The sequence below is a fragment of the Brassica napus genome, chromosome C7 (genome assembly GCF_020379485.1).
Source record: "Brassica napus cultivar Da-Ae chromosome C7, Da-Ae, whole genome shotgun sequence".
Lineage (NCBI taxonomy): Eukaryota > Viridiplantae > Streptophyta > Magnoliopsida > Brassicales > Brassicaceae > Brassica > Brassica napus.
Window position 1 is genome coordinate 49,963,510 of NC_063450.1, and position 22,280 is coordinate 49,985,789.

At 33.1% G+C, this 22,280-nt stretch overlaps 4 protein-coding genes, 1 long non-coding RNA gene and 1 pseudogene across 5 annotated transcripts; 2 read left to right on the top strand and 4 right to left on the bottom strand.

The window, feature by feature from the left end:
• Nucleotides 1-10: 10 nt before the first annotated feature.
• Nucleotides 11-2,554, bottom strand: LOC106408451. The gene is made up of 5 exons (XM_048764343.1): nt 1,684-2,554; nt 1,019-1,571; nt 288-943; nt 90-193; nt 11-40 (listed from the first exon to the last, which is right to left on the bottom strand). Exons 1-5 carry the CDS (start codon nt 2,552-2,554, stop codon nt 11-13), a joined length of 2,214 nt encoding a protein of 737 aa, XP_048620300.1.
• Nucleotides 2,555-2,807: 253 nt separating this feature from the next.
• On the bottom strand, nt 2,808-3,563 carry LOC125590105. The gene is made up of 2 exons (XR_007326301.1): nt 3,468-3,563; nt 2,808-3,385 (listed from the first exon to the last, which is right to left on the bottom strand). It is a non-coding gene; the product is annotated as an uncharacterized LOC125590105 (long non-coding RNA).
• Nucleotides 3,564-4,213: 650 nt separating this feature from the next.
• Nucleotides 4,214-8,413, bottom strand: LOC106436938 (replication protein A 70 kDa DNA-binding subunit C-like). The gene is made up of 9 exons (XM_048763122.1): nt 6,741-8,413; nt 6,390-6,657; nt 6,198-6,294; nt 5,997-6,121; nt 5,692-5,912; nt 5,407-5,588; nt 5,187-5,310; nt 4,923-5,099; nt 4,214-4,812 (listed from the first exon to the last, which is right to left on the bottom strand). The coding sequence occupies exons 1-9, from the start codon at nt 6,897-6,899 to the stop codon at nt 4,657-4,659; spliced, it is 1,509 nt and encodes a 502-aa protein (XP_048619079.1). The 5' UTR covers nt 6,900-8,413; the 3' UTR covers nt 4,214-4,656.
• A 69-nt stretch (nt 8,414-8,482) lies between these two features.
• On the top strand, nt 8,483-12,837 carry LOC106411538 (E3 ubiquitin protein ligase RIN2). Its single transcript, XM_013852322.3, has 13 exons — nt 8,483-8,652; nt 9,133-9,440; nt 9,997-10,074; nt 10,262-10,348; nt 10,456-10,577; nt 10,650-10,746; nt 10,846-10,951; nt 11,052-11,209; nt 11,292-11,429; nt 11,502-11,569; nt 11,652-11,870; nt 11,975-12,347; nt 12,482-12,837. Exons 2-13 carry the CDS (start codon nt 9,201-9,203, stop codon nt 12,536-12,538), a joined length of 1,743 nt encoding a protein of 580 aa, XP_013707776.2. The 5' UTR covers nt 8,483-8,652; nt 9,133-9,200; the 3' UTR covers nt 12,539-12,837.
• Nucleotides 12,838-17,804: 4,967 nt separating this feature from the next.
• Nucleotides 17,805-18,874, top strand: LOC106410025 (annotated as a pseudogene).
• A 1,710-nt stretch (nt 18,875-20,584) lies between these two features.
• On the bottom strand, nt 20,585-22,084 carry LOC106410578 (pectinesterase inhibitor 7-like). Its single transcript, XM_013851108.2, has one exon. It carries the CDS (start codon nt 21,440-21,442, stop codon nt 20,837-20,839), a length of 606 nt encoding a protein of 201 aa, XP_013706562.2. The 5' UTR covers nt 21,443-22,084; the 3' UTR covers nt 20,585-20,836.
• Nucleotides 22,085-22,280: the final 196 nt, after the last annotated feature.

Genomic DNA, 22,280 nt, shown 5'->3' on the forward strand with positions numbered 1-22,280 from the left:
TGTAGTTCTTTTAACTTTTCCCGATCGTAGCTTTTTTCAACTAATATAAGATGATTTTTATCTTTATCAATAGCTTCTTCATCTAGCACAGGAGCATTCTCAAAGTTAGACAGAGAATTATTATTCCTACGCAGATATTTCTCTATCTTAGCCAAACCAATATTCTTCAGCTGGTCATTGGATAGTGTGAAATCTGCAGTTTTTAACACAAAATAATGTTAAAATAGAGATTTATTTGCAGATGCAAGGGTCTACGTAATAAGATAATAAAAGAATATATAACATACTTGGATTCTTTGCTTTTCTTTTTTTCCTTATAAGAATATCCTCGGTTAGTATATCCCATGTTGCCTTCCATACATCGATTGGCATTGCAACGCTGTTAGAGAGCAACATCACAGCAAATAATCTTCTCAAAAACTTCCCAGAAGCCCATAAACTTGCCTCCTTAATAGCCTCAATATATTCTTTATCATCATCAAGCAAACCCAAAGCATAGCATGCATCTTTAAATGACGGATAAACAATCCCCTTAACCGTTCGGATCTCCTCGAAACTTCTTGGACCCTTTACTATATTGAGTAAAACCCTCAAATAATAGGCTTGGACATAAGACGGCGGTACATAAGTTATCCTCCCTATTGCAAATCCTCTATCACGTGGTTTCCATTCCTTTGTTTTCAAGACCCAAACAAACTTGGTAGGAAAATCAGCATATGTCAACTCACGTGCCTCTGGATATTTTCTGTTTGCTTCCATCCAAGCTAAGAACTTAGACTGGCTAATAGTACATTTAGATATCACTTCCTCTATTGGGTCATCTTCATTATAAACAAGAAACTGTTGGCCAGGCAGATGGAAGGAAAGCTTTGTCACCGGCGTTGAGCGATATTGTGTAGGAAAAGCAAGAATCCTCCAAGTGGATTCACACGCAGATATGTACCTTCCACATAAGCATTATATAATTATGAAGCGGACAAAAATAAAGTCTATTAAAATAAGATAAAAAAATTATTACCTGCAACTGAAATATTTTTTCACCTCGTCCTCGACTTCTTCATTACCATCTTCACTCTCAACTGTAGCTCTAACATAATCTGATCCCTTATTGATGTATTTGAAAAGATACTTAATTGATCTTGTTTGGTTACACCACTCAATGTTAATGTGTGCTCGATATCGTTTCAATAGATTGCCGTTATAAGGAACAATATATCTGTTATCACAATCGAAGTTCTTCTTCCTAATGACCCTGTTATCATCTCGACGTCTATAAATTGGATAACCACCATCATCAATTTTTGTAATAGCGCTATTAGACTTTGGGAAATATTTGGTGCATCTGCCTTCTTGCATGCATACATTTTTTATGTTAGCAGCACCACATGGACCGTGTACCATCAAATCACTAACAATTTCATGTAAATACGGCTCTGTCTCTTTATCTGGTATCTCAGCACTTATAAACCGATCAATGTCATCTCCTGTCGGCAACTTAGATTCTGGTTTCAAGAAGACTACCATATGAGCATGCGGCAAACCTCGCTTCTGAAACTCGATTGTATACATTACTATAAACAAAAAAAAAACAAAGGAGTCTTCAAAAAAAAAAGGAAAGCTAAAGTTTGACGAAAGTAAATGATAATTATGACAACTAAAATAATAATTACTTCAAACACTTACCCGAATTGATTTCACCTAAGACTGTTCCGGTCATCAAATAATCAACCAGATTATCAAGCTTCATCTTAAAAACACGACAACATATATCCGGACGATCTTCTGTTTTCAAATCATGTTTCTGCAGATATCGTGTTATCTCTGGCCACTTGGGATTACAAGTTATTGTTATAAAAAAATCTGGGTAACCATAATACTTGCAAGTGGCCATAGCGTCCAAGTAGTGTTGCATCATGTACCTTTTACCACCTGTAAACGAAGATGGTATGTAGATCCGCTTACCCTGTTCAGATAGATCACCTTTTCCTTTGGCCACAGCATCAACGATCTTATCATAGTGTTCAGATCGAAGATTCTTTTGATTTAACCAAATGTAGCGAAGTCTATTTGATTCTATCATAGTGTATGCATCAACTAAAAACTGTTGAAACAATCTTCCAGACATTAAAATGATCGGAGATTCACCAAACCTCTCTTGTATACGAAACGCAAAAAACTCACGCATGGTTATCGTTTTCCTTTTCCTCCCTTTCTTATCTAGGAAGCCGATGTCTATGCCCAATCTAAAACCATCCTCACCAAAGGGAAACAACAATGGATATTGTAAGGGCAAATAAGCTGGATGCAGCTCACTTATTCTTTGTAGTTTTCCGGTACTACTCTCAAGGATAATGTCTCGATTTTCCATTGATTTTTCAAAATCCCCAGGAATTAAAGCTGCTACATCATTTTCAGTTGGAAGATTATATGTTCTACCATCTGTGGACCTTCCACTTGCGAGAACCAATCTCATACGCCGACCAGCACCAGAAACTTCTAGTCTCTCACGTGCTGATCGAAAGGCACCAACATAACAATTATTAGCATCCAACATATTCTTCAAAATTTCAACAATCTGTCGTTTGATTTTTTCCGTCGAACCGGTTCTCCTATTCAAAATCAGGATGACATATTAGATTCCCCAAGATATATATAAATTCAAAAGTTAAAAAATTGATTTACCCATAAGCAGCCATTCTATTTGAAATCTCATTTGCAGTATCGTGTATATAGAGTTGTAGGAACGCAGGATTCTTGTCAGGGCCAGGCAACATATCTCCTATCAAGTGGTAATTTTCTCCGCATAGTTGAAATAAATAAGGTCCAGCACCATTATTGATGGAATTATTGACTTTACCACCAAGTGAAGTAAAGGAAAACATCATATTGTACGCTCTAATGAATTCTCTAAAGTGATTCCTCATTTCACCCTTATTGTAAAGAAGTTTCAACAATGAAGTAGGTGGTGCTCTAAGAAGAGGTAGCTTGACTTTTCCTTTATGGCAACACAAGGTAAATAATGGTTTGGCACTTATAAATCTTTTATTTATTCTTTCGCCAAACCACATATAAGCTTGGCAATAATCACACATGTAGGACGGATCGCCATCGTCATAATAACCTGATAAAATTTAATTAATATTTTAATATAATATAGATGATGAATTTACAAAAAGAGAACCATAATTACCATTATCAGTGAGACCTATGGGAGCAAATATTCCTTCATCAAGTAATATATCTGAGTGAGTGTTTTTTCTTTTTCGATGAACCCTACGAACATTACTTTGATTGTGATTTACATGATTTTCATCTTCGTCGGACTCTGAATCCGTGGCCACAAAACAAACGAAATCATCTGTATCGTTTGTTTTTTTCAAAGTATCTGAATTTAAACATATATTATATTAGAACATTAATTTCATTGAGTAATATATTATATTTAATATAAAATTTAGAAAACATACCAGTGTTGTGTGATCTCTTGTATTTCAAAATATTCATTCTTTTCTTTCTTGCAAGTTTGCTTTTCATCTGTTTTTCAATACGTCCGGTAATGGCACATTGCATTGGTATTGGTGGAGCATAAGCATGAGCTTTTGTAGTGACGCCTATTAGGAAAACTTACAATTGTTAAAAAAACGTACATACTGTTAACCAACAACATATAAAGTCAAAATAATATTTACATACGTCTAGTAAAAGCTGGAAGCGGTGTTGTTTTTTTTGGACCCATAACTTTGACTTTTCTTTTTGCTTAGAAGTTTCTTTGCTTAGAAGTTTTGTGTCTATTGTCCATCAAGTGTCTGCAGAGAAATATATATACTATCTTGGAGTCGGCAGATTATTATAATATGATATAGATTAGGATAAATGCCATTTAGACATTATCTATATGTATATATATATATTATATATATACATATATTCTTTTCATAGCACATAAGAAAAGAAAACTTCCTTTTTAAATAATAAAAATAAGTTGATAGTTTTTTCTATAATATATATATATTGATTTACAGATTCTAGCAATATATATATAAAGATTCATAAATATTTTTATATAATTCGTTTTGTTAAACTAATTATATGATTTTTCTTTTTCTAAAATTTTGCAATATTTAGTTTCTTCCCATAGAAAATGGTTTTTTGTTTTGTTAAACGTTTATTTTGTTTATAGCGCAAATAATTTTCAGAGTTGATGCTATCTTAGTTATTATTTAATTATTTATTTTTTTTGATTTTTGAGTGGCTCTTAATAAAACTATTTATATAAAATAATGCAAAAGGTTTTCGTTTTCTGATCCTAACATGGCCATGGAGTATTCGTAGAATAGGGTTTCTACTAATTAACTATATCATATTTATTGATGTATATTTGGTGTTAAGTAGAAATTTAACTTGTAAATTTGGAGTGATTTCTTGAATAATGAATGTATCGGTATTTTAGTCAGTACTTGAAGGAATAAAAATAAGTAAGATTTAGTATATAAGATTTATTGAATGATTAAATAACAACAATTAAAGAGGAATAACTTCAAACTTTATTGTAAAAACCAACACAGAATAAAAAAATCCATAACAAACACTATAAATATAAATTATCCAAAACGTAAAAACCTCTAAATTTAAAGAAACAAATCCAAATCTTAAAAATTATTCTGTATTCTTCTTCAACTTTTTAGGATTTCCATCTTTCCCCACAACCAAATTTCCACGATCGAAAGCATCACCGTTACGCTTTAATCCATCAGATTGGGAAGCTTCAGCTGAATCTTCCAAACTACGTTGGCAATCCATAAACAAACCACCCTAAAATACATAACAGTAAATAATCAAGACATATACATAAAAAATATATAAAAGGTCATAAACAAACACAAGAATACGATTTATAGACGTGTATTCTTAATAACAAATACCTGACCAGTATAACCTTCACTGACCCACTTACTAATCAAATCTTCATCATCAGAAATTATATCAACTTTAAAAGTCGTTTTACGACTCCTCAAATTATCAGCTGATACATTAATCTTGTAAATATATGTTTTACCAATAAGTCTGACTAATGATAAAGGTAGAACAGATGCGTTTTCCTACAAAAGACAAAATAACAAAAAACAATCAAATAAACAGACACAAAATAAATAATCTATAAGTATAAGATTTATAAACAAACATACCTCAGCAACTTCTTCGGCAAGATCCATAGCAGTATTATGGAGAAAGGGAACAACAACATTATCGAAAAGAATAAACCTAGCGGCTTCTCCCGTATGATCAGTAACACAAAGGACAAGTTTAAACCTACAACAATTACAAAAATATAAAACCATTGAATTTTAAATATTAATATATATTCACGTAAATGATATATGAGAATTTATATTAAACACAAAATACCTAGCCACAACGTTAGAGACGTTTCCATTGCATCCGCTACAATGAAACAAAGGTGGACTATCATCATCAAGATCATCTTCACATGGATGAACTGTCGTCCGACAGGTACCACACGCAACAAAATACCACTTTGGAGTGGTTTCAATGGAAACAATCTTGCAAAGGGTAACACATTTTCCCACCTATAAAAACAAACAAAACAACTTTATATAAAACTGAATTCATCAATAACTTCAATGGACATTAATTAGTTATAACCAAAAATATTTAATAAGTACAACATACCTCATTCGATGCATTCAATGCACGGATAGATTTTATAGGATTCTTAATGAAAAATTCATCATATAAATCTACTTTTAGAGGCGTAGATTTAGGATCAAAAGCTTCTCTAGTAATAATCAAATCATCATTAGGCAACTTAGATTTGAAATCAAGCACTTCTGGTAGTTGTGGATCAAAAAGAATTTCAGTGGCATTGAATACATTAGAAACAGTCACAACTCCTAAAACATCAACAAAATAACAACAACAAATTAATATCATATATTATCAGCAATTTAGCTGTTAGATTTTGTGGGGGAAAATACCTCTGAATTCTCGCACACAAACAAATCGAGCAACACATACAATACATGCTGCTTCATTAGATTTAAAGAAATCTGATACTTGTTTTGCATACCCAGACCACAGCGTACATGTTAAACGCGTATCACTAAATATTAAAATACAAAACAGTATAAGATAATAAAAATAAAATAATATAAAATTAAAAGCTGAATAAAACTTACTTTATGTCACGAATTGTTAATTCTAGCTTAGTTGATGATTTCCCTTTTGCCATTAGATTTTCTAAAGGTCCAACATTCACAACTTCACCAATAACATCTAAAACACAAAATATTAGAATTAAGAACCGGTGAAAAAGATATTATAAATAAGGACACATAAATAAATAAAACTATATGATATAGAAAACTAACCGATTAAGACTTCTTTTTCATATTGGCATTCCAATATTTCCTTAAAATCTTTGAAGTAATTATTTGGTAACTCTTTTGGAAAATCATCGCAAGGAGTAATTTTGGTTGTTCTATAGAAGTTAATCTTAAAAGGAAGAGGATTCGTTCTATATTCTGTGGTATAGTCACCAATGGTGAAATTACTCAGAATAAAATAATCTCCTTGAGATAACTTAGATCGAAAATTACCAAGAGAACGTTCATCAATAGAAGCATGAATCCTCGTTCCCTAAAAAAATTACAAAAAGAAATCACTGACATTAAGCAATATAATTAATACTAATCAATAATGAAGTAAAATACAATACTTACATTGATATCAGCCAACACTAATTCAATCGAAACGATTTTTGAATTTTTCCATGTATTCCAAAGTTTTATCACTTTGACTTTAATCTTGTAACAATCTTTAGCCGGATCAATATCTCCAATAAAAACAAGAGAAGCGGGTTTTTTTCTCAAAAAAGACATTGTTGGCAAGTTATTATTGCTGCTGAGAAGTTTTAAGATCTGTTTATAACTTTTGATTTGAGGGTGATGTAAACGAAAGAAAGTCGAATGATATATATATATATATATAGCTATAGTCGGTAAATTATAGAGTCAGTGTTGTATTGATATTATCCTTATCGTAATGTACTATGGTTTTCATTGTTGTATATGTATATGTATATATTTATATTAAATAATTATTGGTATAGTATGATTTTGGTCAAACAGGTTTCGATTATTAGATATTGTCCTCAACGTAATGAATTATGGTTTTCATTGTCGTTATTATCTAGAACATTATTCAATGTATATTTATCTTAAACAATTCTTGGTGTTATGTACGGTAAAGCAAAAAAATAAACATTATTCAATGTAGATTTTACGTTATAAATATGACAGATCTATAAATATTAATCAAAATAATCAAATAAGCAAATAAGCAAATAAAATTATAAAAATATTAAAAAATAAGCAGGAAAATCTAATGTTAAGGAGAGGTTGACACATAAGCCAAATCACTTCATAAATAATAGTATAGAAATCAAATAAGCAAATAAGCAAATAAAATTATAAAAATATTAAAAAATAAGCAGGAAAATCTAATGTTAAGGAGAGGTTGACACATAAGCCAAATCACTTCATAAATAATAGTATAGATAATGTTGAGAATGAGAAAACAATATATAAGTAGAGCTTTTGGTTTCACCAAAACCGTATATAGATATGATTAAATCCTTTTCTTATTTAATGTTCTAATAACTTCAAATGTTTTTAGCTGTTGAAATGGAAGAGACTAGAATGGAAGAGGATAAAAGAGTGGAGCAGACGGTGATGCTCAAATGGGAATCTCTTTAAGTTTTTTGGTTAAAATGTAATATTGGTGTGCATTGGAAGAAGGAATTTGCTTTAGGAGGGGCGGCTTGGGTGTTAAGGGACTCAAAAGAAAAGGTATTGCTGCATAGTAGGAGAGCTTTTACTGGTCTCAACAACTTGAAGGAATTGAAATTTCAAGTTCTTATGTGGGCGATTGACAGTATGGTAAGTCATAGGCTAAACAGGGTGATCTTTGCGGTTGATGATGACATGATTGTTGGTGCGGTGACAAGACCAAAAGCATGGCCATCTTTCAAAGCAATGCGTGCAGATATCTTGTTTGGGCTAAGGAAGATTGAATGGTGGAGGTTTTCTAAAGAAATGAATAGCGGGAATAGAGGTGCATTTCTTATTGCTCAAAGTGTTACTAGAGACCTAAGACTTCAGTCCTATGTTGCAGCAGGTTATCCTTTTTGGCTGCAGGGTATCTTTGAAAGTGAGAAACGTTTGGCCTCTCTTTGACTTGTAGTTGTCTTCTCAAGGAATTTTGTGGTATACTAGATGTGTTGGTGTGTTAGTTTGGCCTTTGTTTAGGTTTGGAATCAGTGTTCGTCTTGTTTATGGCTCTTTGTTTAAAGGGGTTGTTTTGTTAAACTTTACGGTGAAGGTAAATTTCAGATGACAAAAAAAAAAAAAAAACTTCAAATGTTGAAAAGTGAAAATTAACCCAAAAAGGTCAGTGTTGACCGTATCGCTTTTTTTTTCAGTTTCGTACACTTTTGTAATAATAATACTTTTCTTTCTGTAAGAAGAGAGATTGATTTTGTCCTTGTAAGAAGAAGAAGAAGAAGAAGAAGAAGAGAGATGCAGAGAGGCCTTTGCTAAAGAGAATATCCAATCGACAGCTTCTCGGATTCAGGTTTTTGTGCTGATTCGATCCATTTTGGATCTCTTGCTTTGCTTGCTTTCTCCATTGAATCTCCCCAGCTCCTTTCCTTCAACTTTTTCAGTTTCTTCGATTTTTTTTTATATTTAAATTTGATGTTTCTTAATGGGTTTCAATCTGGGATCATGTCTTTTTCGTTGCGGTGACTTCTCTTCTCTAGAGCTTATGCATCTAATTTTCTGTACTTCAATTATAAAAGTATCCATTTTTATTGGTTTTCAGCTCAATTTTCTGCAAAAAGTTTCTGTCTTTCTGATGCAAATGGTCAATTCAGTTTTTTTTTTTTTTTTAAATCGTATATTTTCTTTCATCTTCTGCCGTGTGATCGATACCTAGTTGGTTTTTTTTGGGTGTGATTATGGTGTTCATTGTTTTTTTGCTCTCACTTGGCTTGTGTTTGTTTTGTCTTGTCCAAGTCTTATATACTGATGTGAGATCATGCTGTTGCTGTAGATGGCATTATGGTAATATGATTAAGTTGAGATTCTGGTGGGGACTAAGCCAATCTGTTATAGTTCCTAATGGGGATAAGGTACTTGCAAGTCTCGGTGGCATCAACTGCTCTGAGCTTTGTGGGGCTTCAAGTCTGGACAGAGCTGTCTCTGGCTGGGCTTAGAGAAGATGGGCTAATAGCCAAGAACATTTCTTTAGGAGACGACTCTGAACATGCGCTTGAGCTGCTTCTGGGTTCTTACTTTACAATCGCCCTGCTGACAAATTTTGTGCTCAATGTGTATGTTCTTCTGCTACTTTCTCTCAAGGTAAGAGTAACATTTTTTTTAGCACTTCTTATTCAATATAAAGCAATAGTTTCCTGATATTTAACTTTCGTTAACTTAGGCTCCCTCCAAATCGTTGAAATTTGACTTTGGAACTTTCTTAGATTCATTATGAAACTTCTCTATAGTTTTACGCTGAGCATTGTTTGCCTCCTCATCTACAACTTATATGTCTCATTATTTGTTACTTTTGTTCCTAATGGTTTTGCTTGCTGCTTTTGTTCCTCACCACTGATTTTTTTTCTTCTGTTGGAAAGAGTTCAATATACAGTTCTTAGTTTGGTTTCAAGTGAAAATATTTAATTAGTTTACACCTGCTAGTAAAGTTCTCAGCAGAGGAAGGATGTATTCTTGATCTGTAAGACTCAAAAAATCTCGTTTCTTGTAATTGAATATCTCCCATTAGAGATACGGGGGTTTCATGCTGTTCATTACTATAGTAATGTCAACAGGCTTACGAATTGTTAAATTGATTCTGGTAATGTCTTTTGTTATTTTACGTGGTTATAAGATAATGCCTTTTAAGCGTCTTTTGTAGACTTTGTTTTTTGGAGATTTATACGGCGCTGAAGCTAAAAAGTTGGTGGGGAGACTTGCCAATTACATCATTTACAAGGTAGCTGTTCTTCCTCTAACCTACGTTCTGTATTTTGTATGAGATTGTTGCTGTTTTTCAAAAATCTTATCAGCTGCAGGAAAAATATATTAAAATATATTTAGAGAGGTCTAAATATATGCATATACCTGTATGTATTCTAGGGGTCAATAGATTGAATCCTCTTTTAATCCTCGTTTCCTTGTAGGGTATATTTCTGCCGCTGGTGATTCCCGCAACAATATTTCAGGGTGTACTGTGGACAGTTTGGCTTACTGTTCTATGCACTTTAAAGGTATGGTAGGCTGTTTGTTGAAAACATTGGCGTGTATATTGATTTACCATAACCAAAATTCTGAATTATTATTCTCCTAATGTGAATCTTGTAATGTCATTTAATAGATGTTTCAAGCTTTGGCTAGAGACCGGCTTGAACGATTGAATGCATCTCCTTCTTCTACACCGTGGACTTACTTTCGTGTGTATTCAGTGCTCTTCTTCGTTCTCTCTGTTGATATGTTGTGGTATGTTGTCAAAATATATTTATGTCTGAATGATAATTTCAAGTAATACATTTTTTCCTCCTATTTTTGCAGGATAAAGCTTTCCCTTATGACATACAATACAACTGGCTCTTCTGTGTATCTGTTGTTACTTTTTGAGCCATGCAGTATAGCTTTTGAGACCTTGCAGGTACTCAAGTACTAGTAGTTGTCTTCTTCATCCTACATGCTGTCTTTCTTTTGTAGCCATGGTCAAACAAAATGTACAGCTGATCTGATTGTTTTGCAGGCGCTGTTAATTCATGGGTTTCAACTGCTTGATATGTGGATCAACCACTTAGCAGTGAACAACTCGGACTGCCAAAGATCTAAGTTTGTCGATTCCATGACAGCAGGTCTTTTCTTTTCTAGTGTTATACCATAATTTTTGTGTTAACCCGGGGATGCATTTCCATGGACATCTCAAGTTAAACTCTTTTATCTTTTTTTGGATAGGTTCACTGTTGGAATGGAAGGGCCTCCTCAACCGAAACTTTGGTTTCTTTCTGGACATGGCTACGTTGGTAATGGCACTAGGTCATTATTTGCATATCTGGTGGCTGCATGGCCTTTCCTTTCATCTAGCGGATGCAGTTTTGTTTCTCAACATACGTGTAAGTAACAGTGTCGCCCTGGCACAACATTCAAATTGTTGCATCTTTATACCTGTTTTTTTTTACTTTTATGGTTTGGCAGGCATTGCTCAGTGCAATTTTGAAACGAATGAAAGGATACATCAAACTGAGAATAGCTCTGGGCTCTCTCCATGCAGCCCTTCCTGATGCAACTTCTGAAGAGTTACGGGCATATGATGATGAATGTGCTATATGCCGGGTATGCTTCTGCTCACTGTAGAGTTATTTTCCATACCGTTTCAATACCTCTAACTCTTGGATACATTATCAGGAACCTATGGCTAAAGCTAAAAGGCTTCACTGCAACCACCTTTTCCATCTTGGATGCCTGCGATCCTGGTGCGCTTAACTAGATACATACAGCCTCAAGTGTTTGTGACTGAAACTACTGATCATGATGATGATGTTTTGATGCTGGCAGGTTGGATCAAGGTCTAAATGAGGTTTATTCTTGTCCTACATGTCGTAAACCTCTTTTTGTCGGTAGAACTGAAACTGAGGTGAACACTAGAACAGTGGAAGTCTCAACTGATGAGCAGTTAGCCCGTCAGCTTGAAAGACAAGACAATCCTGGGCATCCACTAGCCACTGGATTGTTTCCTCATGAGATGCCAAACTCCATTGAAAGTGATCCTTCAAGGTTCAGTTAATAATTTGTTTATAACTTAATTTAAAACAATATTCAAACTAAATCTTGGATTTGTTGGATTGTACGATTTGTCACCCTTTTGTTTCACAAAATAGGAACTTAGGATTGGATCCAAGCTGGCTACAGACATGGTCAGGTCAGGGTGTTGATGTAGCTGGTCCCTCTACGGCGTCTAGGTCCGTTGGACTGGGGCGGGTTCAGATGATGATGAGGCATCTTGCATCTGTTGGGGAAAGTTATGCTCAAACTGCACTTGAGGATGCTGCTTGGAGTTTATGGCCGATGAACCCTTCACAAGCATCCAGTTCTTCTACAACCTTGCGTCCTCTAGGTGCTGGTGGAAGGACAGGTGGTCTGCATTTAAGTACTGTATCAAGTGGAGCAAATGAAAGCTTGGCAAGTATACTAGCTATGGCCGAGACAGTGAGGGAAGTCATGCCACATGTGCCAGATGAAATTATTTTCCAGGTAACTTTTAAGTGCATATTGGGTGCTCTCTATGATTGATCCTTAAGTGATGGGTGTTGTACCAAATTGTTAAAGTTCTAAGATTCTAGTGACTTGATACTAGAACATGTTGCGTTTCAATTTTTTTTTTGCAGGACTTGCAGAGAACAAACTCTGTTGCTATTACAGTGAACAATCTTCTCCAGATGTGATGATAGTTTGACCACTTGCTGCACTTCCATTTCAACCTTATAGATTTACTTTACGTTTACGTTTACACAACACTCAACATTCCAAGCTTCACCCGCTGTAAATAGGAGGCGTTGTGCATATAGAGAAGAAGAGTCTCTAGTGTATGGCTTCTGTTCATTGCTCTCTTGCAGAAAATAAAGTTTGGATATATACACAAGGTGTTATGTTGCTATGGCTCGGAGCCATTGGCTCCTGTATAAGAATATGTAATTTACGATAAAATGAAGTTAATTAAAGAGTACTGTTGTTATTGATCCAATAGCCTGTTATGTAGTATATCATCAAAAATGTGTGAACTCAATCTATTTGTCAAAAAAAAAACATAAAAATATCCTCCTATTCCCTCCCTGAAGGCTAAGCTTTGATAACCTTAATCTGCATGTTTTGACTTTTGAGGTTACTTGGTTGTTGGTTCCGGAAATTTTTGCTAGCTGTACTGACACATGTTCCTCTAGTTGCGTGTTAAGAAACCCCAGCTTTGAGCAACCAAGGTGCATGGGGGCTTTGTCTCAAGCCCGAAGATGGGCTCTCTAAAGCCACTAGAGTAAAAGACGACATCCATGTCAACCCCTACATCATCTTTGAGGCTAGCATGAGTACGCCTGGGCATATAAACCGGAAAACCAAACCCGAAATCAACAAATGTTCACAGATAACATAGTTTTATATCTTTGGAATCGAAGAAACCAAAACCGAACCGAGAACTGAATAGATATCAAAATATATCTAACAATATTAATTATATTTAGTTTTACAATTACCAAATCTTTTAAAAATACTCTTTATAAACCAATTACAAGAGGAAAATTATTCAAATATTTAAATTATCTAGATTACCTAAATAATCTGAATAATTTTTAATATTTAAATTTATCCAAATGACCCTATATTCTCCAAAATTATTAGAAAATTTGAAATCAAAATTTAATCGGATATTATCCAATTTTTAATGGTGTTATCTGAACAGAACCGAAAACCAAAATAACTGAACCGAATTTCATAAATAATTGAACAGTTCATATATTTCTAGAAAAAAAAAATCAGGAAAATCGAACCGTTACAGAAACGAACGTCCAGGCCTAGACAGACAGGACAATGAAGATAAGTAAATAGATGCATTTGAAATTGTTAAGGTATCATTGATCATGATAGGAACTTAAACTTTCTCTCAATAGAAGGAAATGATATCGCAATGATCAAACCTTAATTGGTCAGTAGTAGCGCAGTTAGAGAAAAAACTTCTACTCTTCAAAAAAAAAAAAATCATCTATTCGATAGGCTTTGTAAATTAAGTTATATCCTTTCTAAACCTTAATTGATTATTTAAATTGCTTTAAGTTGTTTAATCTTATATATTAAAACAGAAGTCACAACCTTGATTCATGTGTGATTTTTTTAAAAATTGACATATCTTATATATTAAAACAGAAGTCACAACTTTGATTCATGTGTGATTTTTTTAAAAATGGACCTAATAGACTTATTTCTAAAAAGTCATGTTACTTTTAATATATAATCTTATCATTTAAATTTTGGGCCTACCAGAAATTTTTATTGGACTATCAATAATTGGATTTAAAGAGTAGATAATCCATTGGACTTATAGATAGTATAAATTAAATAGATATAATTTAATGTTGTAATACTATACCTCCATATGTTAAATATTTAAATATTTGTCGATGTTAATTTTTAAAATTATAAAGATTTTTTTAAAAATAACAAAAATCATATTATCTAACAATGATTAATCTTTAGTACCTTAGACCAATGAAAACAAATTTTAAACTATATAGTTTATTTTAAAAATTAAACAAAAACTAAATGTTTAATTATTTACTCGATAATATAAATCTATGAAGCGAAAAGTTTAATTTTTAAAAAACTTTTTAAATTTGTGAAATGTTAAAATATTTTTGAATATGACAATAAAACAATATTTTATTAATCTTTATATATATATAGTTACGATTTTAATAATGAAATAATAATCCAAAATATATATATATAGAAGAAGATACAAATACACGTGAAAGTTTAAAACTATCTATTCAATGAAAAAAATATACCGTAAACTTATTATGTTTTAAAAATTGATAGACACATATATTATATTATATACTAATTTAGAATTGAAAACAAAATATTTATATAAAATAAATGAAAACAAAAATCTGTGCGGTTGCGTGGGTCGAGATCTAGTTTATATATTTAAATGATAAAAGAATAAATAAACTATGTGCAAATCCCAGCAAATATACTCCTACGTATAAATCATGCATCGGAGATCAATTCGAATATCATTTCCCGTACAAAAATGATACGTTGGTCTGTCTGGCTTAATAATTATACAGAAGATCTGGTTCACGTCCATATTACATGCCCATCATATGCTTCATATCACATCACGTGCCACATTGCTTAAACACCGGAATAAAGTTTGTATTCATCTTTCTAATTTTATTTTGACACCAAAAGAAAAGCTTCCTGATTGTTGATTCAGGGGGTGGTATTGAATTCAAGAATTGAAAAAATTTACATGTAATAACTTTTGCAGTATTTTAAATGATTTTATGAGATTTTAATGCAATTGTCTAATTCTTATGTTTACCTTTTGCCATAGAATTTAAGTGAATGTAAATTAATTTGATGGAATTCAAATGGTAATATTAACGCTATGAATGATAACGAAAAAATACACAACTAGTAGTTAACTCTTAGATATTTTTTTATCAAAATAAAACACTTGGGAAAATTTTATTTTTTGTAGATAGATTTTTTTTACTAAAAGAATCTTTTTGGGTGAACTAGCCATGGGCATTCGGGTTGAGTGAAACTGATGACATTATATTTTATATCAAAGTGTTGAAACTTGTTTTTTCGGATATTCGGGTACCGTTCGGTTCTCGGTTCGGTTCCGTTTCCGATTCGGTTATTCAGATATAGAAATATAGAAACCATTCAGGTATTTGAGGCGGTCCGGTTTTGGTTTCGAATAATTTGGTTTGGTTCTAGTTCAGTTTTTCGGTTCCGGTTTTGGAAGAGGAGAGACATGGAATTGGGCTGGTGTAGGTGATATGTCTTCTAAAGACGTAGTGGGTTACCGTGGGGTCAAGTTGGTTCTATAAATAACAAATCCCTTCGTAAAAGCAAGGAATTGATCCTTTGCATTTTACATTACATTTTCCATTAAATTCCTTTCAAATAACATTCCTATTAAATCTAGCAAATATTGAATAACACTAGAATTTAAATGAATTGGTAAAATACGCAATTGAATAACACATGAATTTAAAAGAATTGATAAAATACACAATTGAATAACACTAGAATTTAATGGAAACCATAATTCCTTCAAATTCTATCAAATTTCTAAATTCAATACCCCCACCTTAGTATTAGTTAGAGACTCTAGGGTTTGCAAATTATTATGATGGTCATGTGATCTTGAAACAGCCATGTCTTAAGGTATGATAGCTTTTTATTATTAAGTTATAATTATCTAAAAAGCCCTTTTTTCAAAACAAAAAAAGTTATAATTATCTACACTACAACATAATGACGAGAAGTTTTAAAAGAAATGAGACTAGCATACATCTATATTATTAAAAGAGAAGTACTCATTAAAAATACTCTTTAGTTTTTAAATTTAATTACACTTCCATGTCACCGAGAATTAAATTGGATTCCATATTTTAATGTTTGTCTTTTTCAGTTAAATTAATGTGTTTTCTTTAAATAAATTTGAGTTAAATGTAATCAAATCAACTTTAAAATCTATATGTAGATTAATGTGTGTTTCCTTAAATAAATTTGAGTTAAATGTAATTAAATCATTAAAATCTATATTATTAAAAGAGAAGTACTCATTAAAAATACCCTTTAGTTTTTAAATTTAATTACCCTTCCATGTCACTGAGAATTAAATTGGATTCCATATTTTAATGCTTGTCTTTTTCAGTTAAATTAATGTGTTTTCTTTAAATAAATTTGAGTTAAATGTAATCAAATCAACTTTAAAATAAACATGTATTAACAAACTATCGAAACAAATATTAACAAACTATTGAAACAACCTAAACTATGAAAAACAATTTAAAAGTTAGCTTCCACGCTTTTGGTCTTATAATACGTATATATTACCATATATAAACAAAATTAATGCTTATTACTATAACTTACCAATAAAAAATTTTGCATATATATTAGACGTGATTCACTTATGTTCAAACTTTTTTTATTATAAATTTTTTGGAATATTATCATCAATTTTTTTAATAAAAAAAGAATATTCCAGCAATATCAGCTTCATATTTTGAATATAAAATTAACTTTATTCCCATGATTTTAGTTAAAATAGGCGGGTCAATTTATATCCCTTCCAATTGGGTTTTTAGAATAGTTGTAACTTTTAACCTAAACGCATAATATACTAATAATACATTTCAATCATACAATTAAATATGAAAGAAATGTCAATATAAAATTTGATCAAACATAGTATATATACATCCAATCTTTTTGTATATTTACATAACTGTTCCAACACACATTTAATAAATATATATATATATATATTTAACACGATACATTAACAAAATATATGATATACATAAATCGTTATATAAACACCCGTGCGGTCGCACGGGTCAAGCTCTAGTATGTGGTTATAAGGTCATTCGTATTAAGAGCTTTTTAAAGAAAAAATTTCACCAAAAATAATAATATTTTATTAGGAGTTTCTTTCAAAACTTTGAGAGATTCATGTGAAAGTTTTTCATTTTAGAGACTATGACATGACTTTCAAAATTTTGGAAATTCGTATTAAAATATTGTTATATTTGGTAAGAGATTTTTTTTTTATAGACTTCTAATTAATACATATGCCCTAAATGATGGAGAAACTGAACAAACAGAATCAGATGTCACATGAGTCGAATAATCAACTAAAACAAGAACTAAGCTTATTAAATTTCAAAAAAGAAAGAACTAATTAAGCTTACCGTTCAAATCAAAACTAATAGCTATGCCGTTTTTCAAAATAAAAAGATTTATTATTTATGATTGGTTAGAATATATTTGTTATATTATAGTGAGAGATTCATGTGAAAGTTTTTCATTTTAGAGACTATGACATGACTTTCAAAATTTTGGAAATTCGTATTAAAATATTGTTATATTTGGTAAGAGATTTTTTTTGATAGACTTCTAATTAATACAGATGCCCTAAATGATGGAGAAACTGAACAAACAGAATCAGATGTCACATGAGTCGAATAATCAGCTAAAACAAGAACTAAGCTTATTAAATTTCAAAAAAGAAAGAACTAAGCTTACCGTTCAAATCAAAACTAATTGCTATGCCGTTTTTCAAAATAAAAAGATTTGTTATTTATGATTGGTTAGAATATATTTGTTATATTATAGTGCGAATCATTTCCTCAATAATTTAATTAATACCAATCATAATCCAATGATTCTAATCTGTGTTGTGTATATAATATACAACATACTGCATAGTTTCACAACTCGCCAAAAAGTTAGCATCTGATTCTCTCAAACCCGAAAGAAGAGCAAAACACTTAACTAACAAACATGTTGCGTTTCGTGATACTCTCTCTAACTCTTGTTGCTCTCATCAACTCATCAAACATCCCTAAAACAGCAGCAACTCCACCCTCCAGATACCAAAACTACAACACGTTCGTAAAAACCGCATGCAACTCAACAACATATCCTACAATGTGCTACAACTCATTGTCCTCCTACTCCTCCACCATCAAAGCTGACCCAATCAAACTCTGCACAACGTCAACCTCAAATACGCCAAAAACGCCACGTTAGTCGTCTCAAACCTTCTCAAAAAGGCTAAATCCACCTCCAGCCCTGAGGTCCCGGTCCTCAAGGACTGCGTGGAGGAGATGAAGGACACTGTCGACGAGCTCAAGCAGGCAATGGCCGAGTTGAAGAATCTCTACGGCGGAGGAATCTCAAAGGAGGAGCATCTAAAGAACATGAAGACGTGGGTGAGCGCGGCGTTGACCGACGATACTACGTGTACGGACGAGTTCGAGGAAGAGGAAGTGAATGAGGAGACGAAGAAGAAGGTGGAGAAGGCTGTTTCTGAACTTTCAAAGACTACAAGCAATACTTTGGCCCTTATAACCAATTATCTACGTTTCTAAATTAAACGTTATATTCAACTTCATCTCTTTGCATGTGCATGTGTACGCTTTCGTTTCCTTTCTATGTCATATATATTGGACATCAAATAAATTCTAAATTTTCGCATTGCATGTATAACTTTTTAGAATTACTTGACATGTATTTTTCTTTCCACAATGTGCATTTGAAGTACCAAAACTTTTCAAGAAGATTATTATTTTGCTTTGAAAAAAAGGATTAAAATTTTATGTGTTTTACATGGCAGTCTCAAAAGTAGATACTGTTATATGGCAGTGTCAAAATATATATTAAAATTTTTGTGTAACATCCCATTTCTTGTATATAGTGGTGCATTTGTTACTTTATTCGTGTGTTAACGTGACATTGTGTATTCCATTGAGGGCATAATTAACCCTAGCACCCTAAATGGGGTGCTTAATTTTTTTTTTTATTTTTTTTTTTGGGTTTTATCTGATTAAAAAAAAAATTAAAAATGAACTAATCACGGGCCGCCACGTGTCAGTGGGACCTGCGAACAGTGGGAACAACCGACGCTTGCTTACTTTTTCCATTTTTTTTTTTTAAATGGTTAATGGTGGTCTCAAACGTACTTCATTCCTAGCTACTGTTAAATTCGTTATGACACTCATAAAATAATAACAAACGGTGGACTTTTTATGCAATGTCTTCTGAGTGAAAAAAACGCAAGAAAGAGGCATCTATAAGACTATAAATACTGGACTAGAAAAGTCGATTGATATTTAAAAATTTCATATAATATAGTACCGAGGCTTGACTATATATATATATATATATATATTAGTTTATGGATCAACATGTTAGAAGGATTCGTGCTCCATATCCCATGATGGACGGTTCCAGTTGGGCCATTCGCCGTTGATCTTAGGACGTTTCTATTAATTACGAGAAAGGATCTCGTAGATACTCCTAATTATCAGCAAGCATGAGTCTATAGTCTAAACTAATCGCTCGATATAGGAATCTGACATGTTGATCAACTTGGAGCTACCGGACTCAAACTCCCGACAAAGGATGCGCTCTTCATTGCCCCATAAAACTTCTTTCTATATAAAATCTTTGTCCAAAAACTTTTATAAAGCTATTTTGTTAACTTATGATTCGACATGATTTATTTAGGTTTGTTTCGTTTACTTCTTTTCAGGTGAGATCTAGGACTGCGATTTTGGTTTTCCGAAACTGAACTGAACCGGGTTTTCAGTTAACCAAAATTGTGAAGAATAATTCCGAAATTAACCGAATTGAATTTCGGTTCGGCATCGGTTATTTTCGTTTTTCACTTTTATTTCCGAAAATAACTGATTTTTTTTTTGTTTTCGGTTAATCCGGGTATAGTTTTCTAAAAATATTCAGATATTTCAGTTAAACTCGATTATTTTGGTTAAATTCGGTTATTTTGGTTAAATTCGGTTATTTTTGATTATTTTCGGTTAATTCCAGTTTGGTTTTTTGGTTATTTTCAATTATTTTCAGTTATTTTTGGTTTTCTTAAAAAAAAATTAAAAATCGAAAAACAAAGCTGAGCCGAACCGAAAACCGAATTATTTTAAAAAATCTTACCAAACTCAAAACCGTAACCAAACCGAAAACCAAAAGTTTTGGTTCGGTTCGGACAAAAATCCCGGCTGGTGAGATCGTTATTCCAAGTTTTCTTCTCTTTCTGAGGATATTGTTGGGCCATACGCATATGCCCTTCAGGCCTATCGGCTCTATATATATATATATATTTCTTTGAATAAGGTTCCGACCGAGCTCATAATCTTTCGTGGTAATATTTATTTAATATCACTAACTCAGATGAATGAATATCAAAACCTGTGGGTTTAAAAGAGAATATTGCAAAATACTCTTCATGGCTTACAAAACTATATCACCAATCAAACATCAAAATGAACAGCTTCAAACTATATAGACCGTAGATGATATAACAATGTGGCAAGAGAAACTGATATGACTCGGAACCAAACCAAAACACATTTCTTGGAAACACAATACAAACCAAATCCAAAAGTATAAAAAGCTCAAGTCCTCAGGACCAAACCGTTGCAATATATTCAATGCTTGGAAGCATAGACATTGATCAAAGCCAAGGCATTACTCGTATCTTGCGCCACACGCACAATGTGTGCTCTGACTAAGCTTTTCAGCTCCCCATCCATGCCTTTCCCTCCAAACCCATCAAGACACGTGGTCTCATCTGTCAGCGCCGCGCTTGTCCACGTCCGGACATTGCTCAAACAGAACCAGAAGTCTTCTTTGCTCTCTCCTTCCTCCAGATTCTTCAACTCCTTCAGCGACTTGCTCAACCTATCAACAGTATCTCCCATTTCTTCAACACAGTCCAACACAGCCTCGTGCTGCCTCTTTGTGATTCCTTTGTAGTCAGTCATGTCCGAGATATATGTTTTGGCAGACTTTGCCTGGGCCATGCTAACGGCGAGCGCTGTCTCGGCGAGCTGTAGTGGCCGCTTCTTGATCTCGCTTGCGTAAGAAGACAGAGACTGAAAACATAGTTCCGGGTACGTTGCTGTCTCACAAGAGGATTTGATGAACTCAGTATCATCGCTAGATTCCTCTCCAAGGTTTCTTGCCATGGCTATTGCTGCAGTGGACACACACAGAACACAGAGAACCAGAGAAAGATCTAAAACTTTCGCCATTTTAGGTTCCTTTAACAGCTATGAGTGAGTAACAGCAAAAGGGTTCAGGGATTTATAGAGAGAGAGGCTTAAAGAATGTTCCAGATACATAAAAAAAATCTAGAGCGAAAGCTGGAGTTAGTTGAAAAGTTAATAAATGTGAAGCAATGAGGATATCAATAAGAGAGGATAAGCTGGAAAAGTTTGTCTTCACCTACAGTGTTTTTATTGCATCACATTATCTTTTGGAACCTAGCTTTCTACATATGCAAGTGGTGGGGTCCTAAACCACGTGAGGAATGACTAAACCCATGTTACTAAGCCATATGAAACATTGGTCACGAGATATAATGCAGCTGAAAAGTTTCAATTGAATAATGCAGCTGAAAAGTTTAATCTGACACTGGTTTTCAAGTCAAATCTTGCAAAAAGACATCCCACGAGGATCTATGGACATTTAAAAGGCACTTCTAATTACAGCTAACCAATCAGACGCGTTCACACTCACGTGGTTCTTTCTTTTCTCTATGAACAAACAAGTTACCTTTCTGTATTGGGCCACGAGGGCCCTTCAAAGAGAGTTATTGGAGGACTCCTGACGCTGATGCTCAACGGTTCTCTCCTACAGTTAGGCGCATGCTGAAATTGAAACCTGTGAGTGCAAATCCGATGTGTTGCTCAGTCGGTGATGGTACGTACCTCTACCTCCTTCTGGCATGATTCGTGGACTCTCTTTGGTCCTTCAATCTCATTCATTGGGCCGCCACGAGGCCTCTAGCCTAGAACACTGGATATAGCAACCTTATCAGACTCAAACCCCATCTTGAACCATCAGACAAAAAAAATGTTCATTGCATCA